We start from the raw sequence: 16,168 nt of genomic DNA, 5'->3' as shown, positions 1-16,168 counted from the left end.
ACAGAAAATCATTTTTCAACTTCTCCAATAGCGATATGTAATCTACCTCTAGAGTCGGTTAGATGAAAAAGATGTGTAACGGTACAAGTTCTTGTCTTCCAAATTTCGAAGTTTCTTGAGAATATATAAAAAATCAATGGAGGCAAAATTCAGCAAGTCATGAGAGATTGATGGACATTGAAGTTGCCCAGAATACTTCAGGAGGACGACTTAAAAGCATGAAGGCAATCAAAGAGGACGATGTATGCGAAACATCAAAATGGGTAGGAAGAGTGTTATGGACGTCCCAATCTCATTGATACATCCCTCATTTTAGCTGATTTTACAATGATAAATAAATTCTCTATCCAAGGCGTGGATTTATAAAAAATATTTTTAAGGAAAATATTTTTTAAGGTTTATTATAGTTGTAGATCTTTTCAAAATATATTATCAAGGTCTTCATAGTAAAGACCACTCTTTTAACTTCGAAAACCCTTGGGAAGGTCTTCTCCTTAGTAGATAGAAAACCAAAATCAATTATTTAACATTCGAAACAAAAGCCCCATCCCTTGTTGCCAATGAATGCTGCTAACGGAAGTCACGTTAACCATGATCACGATCGTTCTGGGTATATCCCCACACAGCAATTGATAATTATTTCTAATAATAAATGCAATTTATTTTGCAAAAAAAATCCAAGTCATTGAACTTCTCTGAGCAATTTTTAGCGCCAACCTAAACGAAAGGTTATTGAACGGTATCTAAGAGAATTTACCTCCCTTTCAAATAAAACTACAATGAAATGCAATAGGACAGAACATCCACCACCCCCATTTACCGCATAAATGGAATATTTCACACACTCACACCCATACACACACCTTAGCGAGATTGGGAGACCCGAAATCTCAAAGCTTTTTTATTTTTTGGATCCCCAAATACTTAAAGCTCTCTCACTTTCTAATCAGTGATAGCTGCAAAGTACACACCGCCAAACATCGAACTAACTTCGTTCGTTCGGTTGGTTGCTTGCCGGTTTGGGAAGCATAGCGGCTAAGCTTTTTGTTAAGCTCGCACTCTCTCCTGCGTTCCCATCCGCATTGCAGTTTTTTTTTCTATGGTGTGGAGGGTCCAAACGAAGTAGTAATATGCGGCGGGGTATTCCTCAATCGATCAACAACCAACACACCTTTGGGTAGGTGTTGTTGGGATATTTCAAAATTTCGTTTTTTTACTGGCCTTGATCTAACTACGAGTAGGGAGAGAGATCATTGACATTTGCGGCATAAATAGTGTGATCGATGCGTTTCTCTTTATGTTCGGCACACGAATCCGATGAAATTATTTACATTCGAACGGTTTCTATTTATCTATGTATGTCTACTTACCTACCTACCACGATGACTTTCGGTGTGCATAGTAATGTTGAAAAGTCCATGAATTGGTTCGATGACTTCGTTCAAGACATGCCGTGGGAAACTGGTCTTTAAAACGCTCATCGTCATAATTTGAGACTTCAATTGAGAGTTGAGACTGCATATCGGCTATTTTAGTGCGGGACTTTTTTTCCGAATAACTAATATTTTTTTTTACATTAGGATGTAATCACATTTTTTTCAGGTGTCTTAATGAAAAGTTCATTCCCAAAGCGGGTAAACCAAGTCACTCTGCACCAAAGGACTATAGACCTATTATTCTATCGTCCTTTCTCCTCAAGACTCTCGAACGATTGGTCGTCCTGGATATTAGGAGTCGTGTGGACACCACCTCTCTTTGCAATTCGCAGCACGCATGTATAAATAAATAGTTAAATTATAAATTCAAATGTGGGGGATACGAAAATCAGGAAAACAGTAACAAGAGGTACTCCTCAGGGTGGGGTGCTTTCACCGTTGCTATGGCTATTGGTAATCAACAATATTCTGATGGAACTGGACGGGAAAGGTATCAAAGACGTAGCCTATGCGGACGACATGTTGATATTGATTTCCGGAAAATTTCCGCCAACACCGGTTGTATAACACGGTGGTAAGGCCCATCCTTTCCTATGGTTATCTTGTATGGTGGCACTGCATGCGCCACAAGTCGACATCCAGAAAACTAGACAAGGTACAAAGAGCCGCCTCGATTCTAATAACTGGAGCCCCACAAGCAGCTCTGAACGCAATGCTGAACTTAAGGCATCGCGTAGTGCCCTACGGCTGCATGAACAAAATCTATGGCGAAATTGTACATGAACGAACTAGGTATGACATTGGACCAACGCGAAATCCTAAAAACCCTCCCCTGGACGGTCTGGCTTTCTATACAAACGGATCCAAGTTGGAAAAAGGTACAGGGGCTGGCGTCTACTTTGAACGGCTAGGCCTTGAGCTTACCTACAAGCAGGATAGCAACTGTAGTGTTTTCCAAGCTGAAATAGTCGGGCTGCTCTTAAAGCCATAAAATCCTGCAACATCAAATCTGAGGTCTTCCTCGAGTGTATAGCAGTTTAGGAAACACTTTTTTACATCCATCTATCGGCGGTACCAGGACACTGTGACATCACGGGTAATGAAAAAGCTGTCGAATTAGCAAGACGCGGATATCAATCTACAGATCTAGCAATCTAGCATTTTCACTCTGCACCAAATCCGGGAAAAGACCTATGAAAAACACATCGACACATTTCAGCTGTTCGTCGACTATAAAGCCGCATTCGACAGTCCTATCCGTTTAGAGATGTTTAAGCCATGTCTGTGTTCGATATGCAGGATAAGTTTAAGTGGCACAAGATCAGCAGTTAAAGTCGGAAAGGACCTATCGGAGCCCTTCAAACCCGAACAAGGATTCAGACAAGGTGACAGTTTTTCGTGTGATCTGTTTAACATTCTGCTGGAAAAGGTCATACGAGAGGCAAAGGTGAACAGAAATGGCACGCCGACGATGATTGATATAATCTGTCAAGCGTTGCGAGCGGTAACAGCCACCTTTGAACAAATTGAGAAGTGGGTATGGCAGTAACTGTCGAGAAGACCAAGCTGATGGTATCAATGCGACAGACGTCCAGTAGGCTCGGACCAACGGTGAAACTTGAAAACAACAGCTTTGGGGTAGTCAAAAGTCTTTATATATCTTGGTAGCGCCATAAATAATCTAATGACATCAGTTTTGAAATTCGGAGAAGGATAGTGTTGACCAACAGATGTTACTATGGAGTCTATGTAAGCAGTTTAGAAACAAATTTTCCGAAAGATCTATGGGTGGATAATGGTGAATATCAACGTCGAATGAACCATGAGTTCTACCATCTATTCTCGTACATCGATAATGTCAGACGTATCGAGCTGCAGCGATTACTTTGGGTAGGTCATGTTGTGAGAATGGATGGAGGATGCCCCCAGCACAAAAGGCATATAAAAGCGAGCCTACCGATGGCTCATGCTGAAGGGGAAGGCCACGAATCCGATGGAAAGATCAAATAGAAGACAACCTCTCGGAATATGGTCTTTCAAATTGGAAGAGATGCGCACAAGAATGACGCGCGGGGAAATCTTTTTAAGCTTTTAAGTAAGGTCTCTCGTCGATTACAGAACAGGTTCCTCTGAATACCGCTTCATTTTCAAGAACATTACTACTACTTATTACTACATTACTTCAACTCTACGGGCTGAAGTCAGTCTATTTATACTATTCCTCTGAATAGGCAAAAATGCCGTCAATTTTTTTAAGATTCAAGAACATATCTTCTACTACCGATGTATTGATATTTACATTTTAAATAATAGGGTATTGAGATTTAGGATTTCTGTATTGACTCTCTGGGCGTCAGCTGTCTATACTATCTGTATCATTTAAGACTCAGTTCATATCTTCCATAGATTCCGCGAATAGGTTTTATATCCCGCCCAATCAACCACCAGTACACCATGACAAAGCATCTACTAAATGTCAAGTGCAATATCATTAATTTTATAGTTGTTATACGCAAATCGAACACCGATACCCACAGCAATATGACGACGGCGAAAACAAAAACTACACGCGCCAAACAGTCATTGACCGCATTCAAGGATGGCATTTCTAATATTTTGTGCCTCGGCTGCGCTATGCAATCACACAATATACATGTGTACAATAACAACATAAGCCGCCTCATAGACATACATACATCCGATAATTCATAATAGTAGTGGTAGCCGCAGGTGAGACGACACACTCTCTCATTCAATGCAATCGTGTTTATGCCAGCTCCCACAATAAAACATTAGAAAAATAAGTCAATGACCCGTAGCGATCAAGGCCATCATATTTCTCTAAAAAAAACAAAATATTAGACAAAATAGGTTTGCCTGCCGGTTGGTCGGTAGGTCAGACCAGCAGTCATTTGCTGGGTACATGCTAAAATAATGACACTGCTCAACTACACAAAAAATCCACAATTGCAATGCGTACGACGCCAATTCATTACCAAATTCGAAGAGATAAACAAAAAAATTGGAACAAGTACGAAGTAGTAGTGAAAGGTGGCGGTAATCGTGCAACGGCAACGAAAATTAGCACAAGAAAACGAAGTTCAACGATTAGTTTTTTCTTGTGCATGTTATCACACACATAATAGATTAGAAGAGAAGAGAGAATATCGACGGAGAGGTAAAGCTTTTCAATAATCTCTCGGCCTGCTAATAATTGCATGAGAGAGTAACAAAGAGTGTAAGGTACACCCAGAGATCTTCGAATTGTGAGAGAGAGTCAAAGAGTGTGGGGGCGTTCTTTGCTCTCGTGAATTCTAATTGGAGAAAAATAGTTTTTTTTATGCAACTACAACTATCTTTGGAAGGGGTATTATAGACTGATTGATAATAGTGGGAAATTTTTAATCAATTTTTTCGTTTTTTTTTTAGTTTTTGTAGTTCATTGACCCATTTACTTTTAATCAATATCTGGGAGTTCATTGAACTTATAGTTTTTGTTACTACTTTTCAGGTGTAATTTACTGATATCGTGGTTGCGGATTTTTTGTTGTTATAGAAAAATAATCAGTAAAAATTTCTATAACCACTTTTGTGCTGATAGAGATAAATTTTCTCAAATCACGCACGTACAACCAATTTAAATTTTTTGACATATATACTTATCAAAATAAATGGATTTTTGTTAATAGATATGATTGCCAATATTTGTTTTTAGAAATTCGAAAATAAAGAACTTTCCATAATTATTTTTTATAGTTTGGAATTCCTAGTTAAATATTAGATCCAGAGGTCCACAAAAGAGCAAAACAAAATAGTCCAATAGTAAAAAAAGTCCATAAAGAATGGTTGCATTTCACCGTGTTATGGAAAATACGCCTAAGAATATCTAGCTGAACTTTGCCAAGATTCAAAAGAAGATGATCAAGACAATGAGAATTTAAAAGGCAAAACTATATCACAAACCATAAACAAAAATGTATACCCTGACTTTATGTTACCTCCATTGACTCAGGGGACTTCAAAAGTATAGAGATTCATTCCAACGTGTTATGAAAAATAAGCTTCAGGGATCTTTAAACAAATTAGGACCTACTTACTTTTACTTAGCTTAGTTCCATAATCCGAGCTTAAAAAGATTTCCAAGCGCATCTGTCTTGTGCGCATCTCCGCATCAACTTGAAAGACCATTACAAGCGCTCGCTGAATTTCAGCTCGTCTATATTCTCAGTTCAGTTCGCCTTTATCGGTTCATTGGGCTTCAGTTCGACTACGTAGACTCACACCCGATTACAGTTCGCCTGTATCGATTCGCTGGGTATCAGTTCACCAAGGTATATTTGATAAGGTAGCCGCAGCGGCCCAGCTGTTGGAGTAAATAAATGTCAAAAATGTGGTTGTAATGTTGAACCAAAAAATTAAAAAAAAAAAACAAAATTATAAATGAAAATCTTTGAATTTCGAAGAACTTGTTTGGCAATACTTTTATTAACACTTTCTACAAGAATTTGTGTAAAAAATCTTGTCAATCTGTATGTTTTGGCAAAATATTTTTGACATATCAAAATACAACAACCGATGTTTGTTGTAGAAATTCGCCAATGCGGCTACCTTGTATATCTACCTTGAGTTCGACTTTTCATCGGTCTTCAGTTCGGCTTAGATTCACTGTTCTCCAGTTTACTTGTACAGACTCACAGAGTTTCAATTCGCCTGTATCGATTCGACTACTTAGACTCACCGGGTTTCAGTTCGTCTGTACCGATTCACTGGGCTTTAGTTATACTATACAGACTAACCGGGCTTCACTTTGCCTGTAACGATTCATTGGGTTTCAGTTCGACAATATAGACTTGCTGGGTTTCAGTTCGTCTGTATTGATTCATTGGGCTCCAGTTCACTTGTTCCAACTAACAGGGCCTAAGTTCGCCTATATCGATTCACTGAGTTTCAGTTCGACTGTATAGACTAACTGGTGCTTCAGTTCGCCTATACAGATTAACTGGGCATCAGTTTGACAATTTAGACCCAACGGGTTTCAGTTCGACTGTATCGATTTATTGGAATCCAATTCGCTTGTTCCGATTCACTGGGCTTCAGTTCGCCTGTATCCATTCACTGGGTTTCGGGCTTTAGTTTGACTATACATATTGACTGGGTATCAGTTCGACTACATAGACTTACCGAGTTTCAGTTCAATTGTATCGGTTTATTGGACTCCAATTCGCTTGTTCCGACACCAATATAGATTCAGGTAGACATCAAATCACCTATATGTCTGTATCGATTCATTGGGCTCCAGTTCAGTTGTTCCGACTCGCTGGGCTTAAGTTCGCCTGTATCAATTCCATGGGCTTCATTTCGACTGTATATACTAATCGGGCTTCCGTTCGCCTATACAGACTCACTTGTTCGACTACATAGATTCACCGGGTTTCAGTTCGTCTGTATCGATTCATTGGGCGCCTGTTGGCCTGAATCCATTCAGTGGTCTCCAGTTTGCTTACACCTACTCAAAGGGCTTCAGTTCGCCAATATAGACCCAGGCATCAATTCACCTATATGTCTGTATCGATTCGTTGGGCTCAAGTTTGGATGTTCCGACTCACTGGGCTTCAGTTCGACTTATGGACTAACTGGGCTTCAGTTCGACTACATAGACTTACCGTGTTTCAGTTCAACTGTACATTGGGCGCCAGTTGGCCTGTATCCATTCACTGGTCTCCAGTTTGCTTATACCTACTCAAAGGACTTCAGTTCGCCAATATAGACTCAGGTGGACATCAAATCACCTATATGTCTGTATCGATTCATTGGGCTTAAGTTCACTTGTTCCGACTCGCTGGGCTTAAGTTCGCCTGTATCGATTCCATGGGCTTCATTTCGACTATATGTACTAATCGTGATTCAGTTTGCCTATACATACTCACTTGGTATCATTCGACTACATAGGCCGCGGTTAAGTTCGTCTGTATCGATTCATTGGGCTTGCCTATATCAAGCCACAGGGCTTCAGTTCGCCTATATAGACTGAGGTGGACATTAAATAACCTATATAGACTTACTGGTCATTAATTCGTCTCTATCGAATCAGTGGTCTCAAATTCGTTTATGTCGACTCACTGGCCTGTATCTCGTCTATATCGATTCACTGGGCTTCAACTGGTCAATATAGGTAGCATAGAGCCATATCATGTCCACATTGACTCCCTTTGCCTTAGCTCTTGTTAATCACCCCGTTGTGGGTGTTAATAATTTTTTTTGGCAATGGGCGTTACCAAAATATGTCACATCCTATATTTGATTTATCAATCCGATCCGGGAGGGGGTTCACCCGTACGTAATTTTTTTATTAACTTATTTTTTTGTTGTCAAATAACTATTCGTGTCGTATTTGTTTAGAATTTCTTTTACCCCGAAATACAAAAAAAGCTTTTATAAACACAAAGAAAACTCCCGCACTCTCTCATTCGCTCTCTCTCTATGCACTCGGTACTCAATCAAAACTAACCACTATAAATACTGGCAATATTAGTGCAGGTCTTTTAGTTGTCTCAAAAATAGCTAACGAACGGGTTCGACGGGCGGTCTATAAAAAACACGGTCACCTAAAAAAAATAATTCCCCTTTTTTTCGTTTCGATTTCTTCTCTTCCCCTCAAAAAAAAAAAAAAAAAAATTATTCCCAATTTTGTGTGTAATTATGGCTGACAATAACAACAACAATCAAATTACAATAAACAGTAATCAAAAAAATAATAACAACACAACCAAACATGCCCAACAACAACCACAACAAAAACTTATCGTCGTTGAGAATGAAGAAATTCTAACAAAACTTTCTCCAAAAGTTTTGCAAGCTTATGAGCAGCTGGTGCGAGAGCGAACAACCGTACTCTCTCCCTCCTCCTCCTCCTCCTTTTGCTCACAGTATGTGTTGACAGCTAAACCGGTCTCGGGAGTTGGTGAGAATTCTTACGGTTTGATAATGCAAGTGTGTGTGCGACCAATGGCAGAAGAGCAACAACAACAAAAGCATGCCACCAATGGCGAAGAGAATGACAACTCTGCGAAGGAAACGGAAGTGGCCACCACAAAGCCATCAACCAATGAATTTTATAGCATTCTAAAGTTATCACCGAAAAATCCAGCCTTTCGTGATCATAGCCACATTCCGGAATTATATCATCGAGAAGTGTTTTTATATCAAACAGTTTTCGACGAATTCCGCCAATTATGTGCCGGAGGGGAATTTGATATAGTACCTGAAATGTGGTATAGCTGTCTCGACTATATGGATGAATTCCTTATCTGTGAAGATTTGGGGCAAAGTGGCCATCGGCAAAATGTTCGCACTCAAATGCCCACAATTGATTTAGCCTCAGCCACATTTCGTTCCATTGCCAAATTTCATGCAATGTCATTTATTTTGCAATCGAAGAAACCGCAGATTTTCCGAAATTTAATTAAAGATTTTTCCGATAATCTGTTCAACGAAAATATCGATCCGATTACCATAGAATTTGGTAAGAAATATATAAGAAAAACAAGGGTAATGTTGGAACAGGATATGCAGCGTTCATCGACTTCATCTTCCTCCTCATCATCATCGATATTGAAACAAATTGAGGCTTTACAAAAATTGGAGGATAATTTTAAAGAGGTCTCAATGCAGTGTGTCAATGGTGCGGCAATGGCTCCATATGCGGTCATTTGCCATGGGGATTTTTGGAATAATAATATGCTGTATAAATATGATGTAAGTGTACCCGAACAATTTGAAAAAAAAAAATCAGATTAAAATTTATTTCAGTTTAAAAAAGCGGAATTAGGAAAAGATCGATTCAAAAAAATATTCCAACGTAAATTGGACTTACAGTCGAACTTTCATAACTCAAAGTTCCACAAAAACAAAATTTCTTTTAACTCAAAGTTTTTTTTTTTGAAAAATTGTTGCTTCGAGTTATCGAAGTTCGATTTTATCAATTAGAGATTGGATTACTTCCAACGTGTTATGAAAATTTGAAATACTTTTGATTTTTTTGACCAAATCCTGTCTTACAGCTTGTCCATATAGACAATATGTTGTACGTTCCTAACTCGAAATTTTTTTTCCGATTAAAATGTTTTTCAGATCAAAAGAACGGAATTCGGTGAAAATCGATTCAAAAAATATTCATACATTGGTTGGAAATACAGTAGAACTTTCATAACTCGATGTTCCATAAATCAAAATTTCTTGTAACTCGAAGTTTTTTCTCGGAAAATTGGCGGTTCGAGTTTTCGAAGTTCGATTGTATCAATTCTGTATTGGATTCCTTCCCTAACTCGAAGTTCCATAAATCAATGAATTAGGTTTCCGAGCGAAAATATGCAATTCAACTTAACTGAATATGGTTTGTGATAGGAATTGTAAAATTTCGTCTAGCTGAATTTATTTTCCAAATGAAAATCTGCAAAGTCAACATAGCTGAATTAGGTTTTCAAGCGAAATTCTTCAAATTCAGCATAGCTGAATTAGGTTTTCCTATATGAATTTTTCAATTCAGCTTAGCTGAATTGAAAATTTTCAATTCTGCCCAGCTGTATATGGTTTTAAACAAAAAATTTACAATTCAGCATAGCTTAGGTTTTTGAGCGAAAATGCAATGCAATTCAACTTAGTTGAATATGGTTTGTGATAAGAAAATTCTAAAATTTCGTTCAGCTGAATTTGTTTTCCAAGTGAAAATCTTCAATTCAGTTCAGCTGAATTGGGGTTTGGAGCGAAATTTTGCAATTCAGCTACACTGAATTAGGTTTTCAAGCGAAATTCTTCAACTTAGATTAGCTGAATTATTTTTCCTGAAGGAATTTTCCAACTCAGCATAGCTGAATATCGTCTCAGAAGGGAAATCACTATCATATCAAAAATTTCGCTTAGCTGAATATGGTTTTCGATAGGAAATGTAATGGTTTACCTCCAACGTGTTATGAATATTCGCAATGCTTTTGATATTTTTGGGACCAAAAACCCTGTTGTAGAGCTTGGTCATATAGACTCAATTATTTCCTCTTCTTGGAAATCATCCGAATTTCAACAAATAATTTTCCAAAACTATCATCAAAAATAACGAAAGGATATGCCGTATATTCGGATATCACCTTAGCTATATTTTTATGGTGGTTCGAGTTCGAGTTATCGAAGTTCGATTGTATCAATTATGGATTGGATTATCTCCAACGTGTTATGAAAATTCACAATGCTGCCAATTTTCGGGACACCAAATTATTTTCCTCTATAGACTCCCAGGGCATCAGGTTGTTCATATTGAATCACTGTGTTCAGTTCGGCCATAAAAAAAATTCTTTAATGGGTCTTCCCAGAGAAGAGCTTCATCTAACGAGAGGGAATAGCATCGAAGGATCTGATTTAGGTAGAAGGAACTCCATCGGATTTTTTTTTTTTTTTTAATTCAAAGAAGACCTTCTATAGACTGAAAATCTTCAGCAGACTTGGGAAGGGTTTTTGCAGCTTCAGAAGGTCCCCCTATATACAGAAGAGAGGGCTTCTAAAGATAGCTTGTCTTCACGCATACAGAAGACTTCTATAGACAGAAGAGCCTAAGAAGGTCCTCAAATGAACTTCTAATGTCAAGAGACACTTTTAAAGAAATTCTATAGACTGGAGAGCTTCTACAAACAGATAGAAGACCTTCAAAAGGTGCACTGTACACGGAAGAGATACCGAAGGGCTCCTAAAGATAACTGACTTTCAAGAGGGTCTTTACGTAGAGACTTTTCAAAGGTCTTCTGTAGACAGAAGAGCCTCAGAAGGCCTTCAAATGAACTTCTAATGACAAGAGACACTTTTAAAGAAATTCTATAGACTGAAGAGCTTTATGAAATGTTCTACGGATAGGAGAATTGTAGAAGCTCTTCTACATACAGAAGAGCTATAGAAGGATTTCAATAGACAGAAGAGCTACGAATTGGTTTCAATAGGCAGACAAGATACAGAAGGATTTCAGTAGGCAAAAAAATACCCAAGGGCCTCTATAGGAAGAAGAGCTCCAGGAGGCCTTCAACAGACATACGACTCTCCAGAGTTTCTCTATAGACAGAACAACTTAAAAAACAGACATAAGAAATTCACTAGATTTTCAATTGACAAAAAAGCTTCAGGGCATCTTTAAGGGTTTTTTTATGGTCTTAATCATTGTTTAATTTCTTGGTAACCCCTTCGAAATATTTCCCATAGTGAGAGAAAACTTTCAGATGATCTTCAGTTGACTTCGAAGAAGTAGATTTTAACTCGTGACTCGGAGGATCATTTTTAGATAGAAGATAAAATATGATCAAGAACCCTAAAATCGGAAAATATCGTAATGGCAGCTATATGAAAAATTAAACCCAGAATGATAATTTTTTGGATATACATCATTTGTCCACTCAGATCTCCAATTACCAAATTATAGTCGATTTGTTTGACAAATGTTTCCAAGAACCCTAAAATCGGAAAATATCGTAATCGGAGTTATGAGAAATCTTGACTCAGAATGATAATTTTTTACGACCACTAAAATCTCCAAATGACAAATTACAGCCAATTCTTTTGACAAATGTGGCGAGGAAACCTAAATTCGGAATGTATCCTAAAGGGGGCGATATGAAAATTGGTACCCAGAATGATAATTTTTTGCATGGAGGTAAGATCTCCAAATACCAAATTACAGCTAATTTGTTTGACAAATATGGCCATAAACCCCAAAATCGGAAAATACCCCAATGAGAACTATCTGAAAATTGGGATCCAGAATGGAAATTTATTACATGGAGGTTGTACGCCCAGTAAAATCTCCTAATGACAAATTACAGCCGATTCGGTTGGAAAATATGATCAAGAACCCTAAAATCGGACAATATCGTAATGGGGGATATATGAAAATTGGAACCCAGAATGAGAATTTTTTTTAAATTAATTTTTTAATTCTAAAAAATCCTAATTTTCCTTTCCTCCCGTTTTAGGACCACACAAATGAAGCCGTAAGTGCCAAGCTAATTGATTTCCAGCTATCCCGTTATGCCTCTCCCGTTGTCGATCTAATGCATTATCTTTGCACCAGTACCGATCATGATTTACGCCGTGTTCATTTCAATGAACTACTCGATATCTATTATGCCGAATTAACCCGGCACATTGAACAGCATCAGCTGCAAATGGAGGATATCTATCCGAAGAAAGTGTTTTTCGAACAATTGCATTCAATCGGCATCTTTGGTCTATGTATGGCAGCATTTTCTATACCCTTTTTTATATCGAATTCCAGTGAGTTGCCCGATTTAGATGAGGTAGCCACAGCTATAAGAGATATATCATCGTCGTCGTCGGAAAATTCTGAAGAGGAGGAAGGCGGGGCAGGAGGAGATGCCGATGTGCAAAGTGCCAATGCCAAGCGTCAGGAATTATTGGATGAATATGATTTGCTAACGGAACGTACCTTGCCCATTTTCAAGAAGCGAATGTGCGGCCTGGTTAGGGATTTGCAGGATTACGGCGTATTGGAGGTGGTTATGAAATTGTAAATAAAAAAATTATTAATATTTGGAATGTACAAAAAGAAAATTACAACAATTACTTACCTGGTATAATGTTCCCGTATTCCCCTGTTATCTTAATTCCTGATTCTTGCTGTTGTTTTTGTTATTCATGTTGAAAAAATTGAATTGAAGCCAGTATTTTATTTTTTTGTTTCGATATTTATTGTTTCATTTTTTATTTCTCTTTTCTCTTTGTTTGCCTTTCTTCTTGTTGTTGTTCTTGTTTCTTGTATTACTAAAGTATATTATTATTCTTCTTCTTATTGTTGTATTTTTTGTATTATATATATGTATATATATTATCATTTCTATAAATAAATTACAAAAACATAAAATCATTTTTTTTAATATTATTATTATTATGTATTTAAAAAATAATTATTATTTTTTTAAACATTATTTTATATAGTTTTTTTTAATTTTTTCTGTTGTTGCTTTTAAAAAAATATTTATGTATATGTAAATTATGTATATATGTAATAATAGCACACCAAAGTTACAAAAAATAAAAAAAAATAAACAATGAAAAACAACAAAATATTTTTTTGAAAAAAAAATAATTTTATTTTTTTCTAAATGGTTAGCTATTTTTTTAATTAATTTCAAAACTTCTATAATCAATATTATACAACCTGACAACTTTGTGTATAGATTTTATATTGCTGAGAAGAGGAGTTATTTGTTCGGTTGGAAAATATGATCAAGAACCCTAAAATCGGAAAATATCGTAATGGGAGCTATATGAAAATTGGGACCCAAAATGATAATTTTTTGCATGTAGGTTACTTGTCCACAAAGATGTTCAAATACTAAATTACAGCTGATTCGGTTGGAAAATATGGTCGATAACCCTAAAATCGTAAAATATCGTAATCGGAGCTATGAGAAATCTTTGAGCCAGAATGATAATTTTTTGCATGGAGGTTGTACGACCACTAAAATCTCCAAATAACAGCAAATTAGTTTGACAAGTGTGACTAGGAACCCTAAAACCGGAATATACCCTAATGGGGGCGATATGAAAACTTGGGCCCAGAATATTTTTTTTTCGTGGAGGTTATGTACCTACTAATACCTCCAAATACCAAATTACAGTCGATTCAGTGTGAAAATATGATCAAGAACCCAAAAATCGGAACATATCGTAATGGGAGCTATATGAAAACGTAGACCCAGAATGATAATTTTTTGCATGGAAGATGTTTGTCCACTAAAATATCCAAATACCAAATTACAGTCGATTCGGTTGGAGAATATGATCAAGAACCCTAAAATCGGAAAATATCATAATGGGAGCTGAGAGAAATCTTTAACCCAGAATGATAATTTTTTGCATGGAAGTTGTACGACCACTAAAATCTCCAAATGGCAAATTACAGTCAATTCGTTTGACAAATGTGCCCAAGAACCCTAAAATCGTACAATATCGTAATAGGAGCTATATAACAACTTGAACCCAGAAAGATAATTTTTTGCATGGAGGTTAATTACCCACTGATACCTCCAAATACAAAAATACAGCCAATTCGGTTGAAAAATAAAACCAAGAACCCTAAAATCGGAAAATATCATAATCGGAGCTACGAGAAATCTTTGAGCCAGAATGATAATTTTTTGCATGGAGGTTATTTGTCCTCAAAGATGTTCAAATACTAAATTTCAGCCGATTCGGTTGGAAAATGTGACCAAGCACCCTAAAATCGGAAAATATTGTAATCGGAGCTATGATAAATCTTTGAGTAATGGGAGCTATACGAAAACTTGGTCCCAGGATGACAATATATTGCATGGAGGTTATATGTCCACTAAGATCTCCAAATACCAAATAACTTAACCTATATATTTATAACACCTGTAGAAAACCACATACAATAAATTATTCGGTTGGAAAATGTGACCAAGCACCCTAAAATAAATAAATAAATCTTTGAGCTAGAATGATAATTTTTTGCATAGAGGTTTCACAAAGTTTTCTAAACAAGGAAGACCCTTGAAAAATGCTCCTATAAAGGGCTTTGAAAAAAATCAAAATTATTATATTTCAAAATTATTTCATATATTTTTTATGAATTATATATATATATATATATATATGGGTGTGTAATTTCGTGGTGGTGTATTGTTGTTAAAAAGGGGAGCATTTTTTTATTTGTTTTTTTTTTTTTTAAATTAATTTTTTATTTTTATTTATAAAATGTTAGGATTTTATTGATGTTTTTTGATTGGGGTTTGGTTTTTATACAAAAAATATATATATAGTTTTATATAAATATTTTTTCATTTCTGTGTGGATGCAGGTGTAAATTCTTAGACAAAAAAAAAACTTAACTTTATACAACTAAATACAAAAAAAAAAAAAAAAATAATTATAATATATATTATTTATTTTTTTATAAATGATGAATGATGGATATTTTATTTTTCTTACAAAAATAAAAAAATAAAACCAAACAAAATCATAGAATAAAAAACAAAATATTTTTTTTTTAATTTTTACCTCATAGTTTATTTTATTTTTTTAATAATGATTATGCTCTCTCATGGGGGGTAGTGGTTAATAATGTATTTTTTTATATATGTTTTTGATTGTTTATAAACTAATTTAAAAATTTAGTATTTAAAAAAATTAATTACTAATAAATCATATTAAAAAGAAAAAAATTTGCCTTTTTCTTTTAAATAATTAAAAAAAAATTAATCCTCATTTTTTTAATTATTAACGCTGTGTGATATTAAAAACAAAAATTCTTAATTTTTGTATACTAAATTATTTTGTTTTTAGTAAAATTAAGTGTGGCTTTCTAGTTGTTGTTATTTTTAATATTATAATTAATATTATTTTTTTATATATATCATATGTATACGTTTTTTATAGTTTATTTTAACATATATTTATATTTTATATATTTATAAGCAAAACTAATTTGCTTTTAATTATGTTTTTTATAGTTCTTTTGTTGCTGTTTTTTATATTAATTATTATTATTTTTTTAATAAAACCTTATCATTGAATAGTTTAATTTGTTGTTGTTTTTGTTTTCATATATATGTGTATTGCAGAGTAGAAGGAATATGTAGCATCCATAATCCACACACGACCATTGTGAGTATGTTTGTATGTGTGTTTATATTTAGCGATAATAAAAAAAATAATAA

The 16,168-nt window shown here is 35.6% G+C and overlaps 1 protein-coding gene across 1 annotated transcript; it reads left to right on the top strand.

Moving 5' to 3' along the window:
• The first annotated feature begins 8,135 nt into the window (after positions 1 to 8,135).
• LOC133329533 (uncharacterized) lies at positions 8,136 to 12,997 on the top strand. The gene is made up of 2 exons (XM_061538009.1): positions 8,136 to 9,191; positions 12,440 to 12,997. Exons 1-2 carry the CDS (start codon positions 8,136 to 8,138, stop codon positions 12,995 to 12,997), a joined length of 1,614 nt encoding a protein of 537 aa, XP_061393993.1.
• Positions 12,998 to 16,168: the final 3,171 nt, after the last annotated feature.

This window comes from Musca vetustissima, unplaced genomic scaffold, assembly GCF_032173495.1.
Source record: "Musca vetustissima isolate MV318-11 ecotype Yass unplaced genomic scaffold, APGP_CSIRO_Mvet_v1 utg1268, whole genome shotgun sequence".
Classification (NCBI taxonomy): Eukaryota; Metazoa; Arthropoda; class Insecta; order Diptera; family Muscidae; genus Musca; species Musca vetustissima.
Note: the sequence above shows the minus strand (reverse complement) of the source record. Positions and strands in the feature narration are given on the sequence as shown.

Excerpts from the sequence above, each read along its gene's own strand:
- LOC133329533 (XM_061538009.1), top strand. The coding sequence starts at position 8,136 with ATGGCTGACAATAACAACAACAATCAAATTACAATAAACAGTAATCAA. Across the intron at positions 9,192-12,439 it reads ATATGCTGTATAAATATGAT|GACCACACAAATGAAGCCGT; the intron begins GTAAGTGTACCC and ends CTCCCGTTTTAG.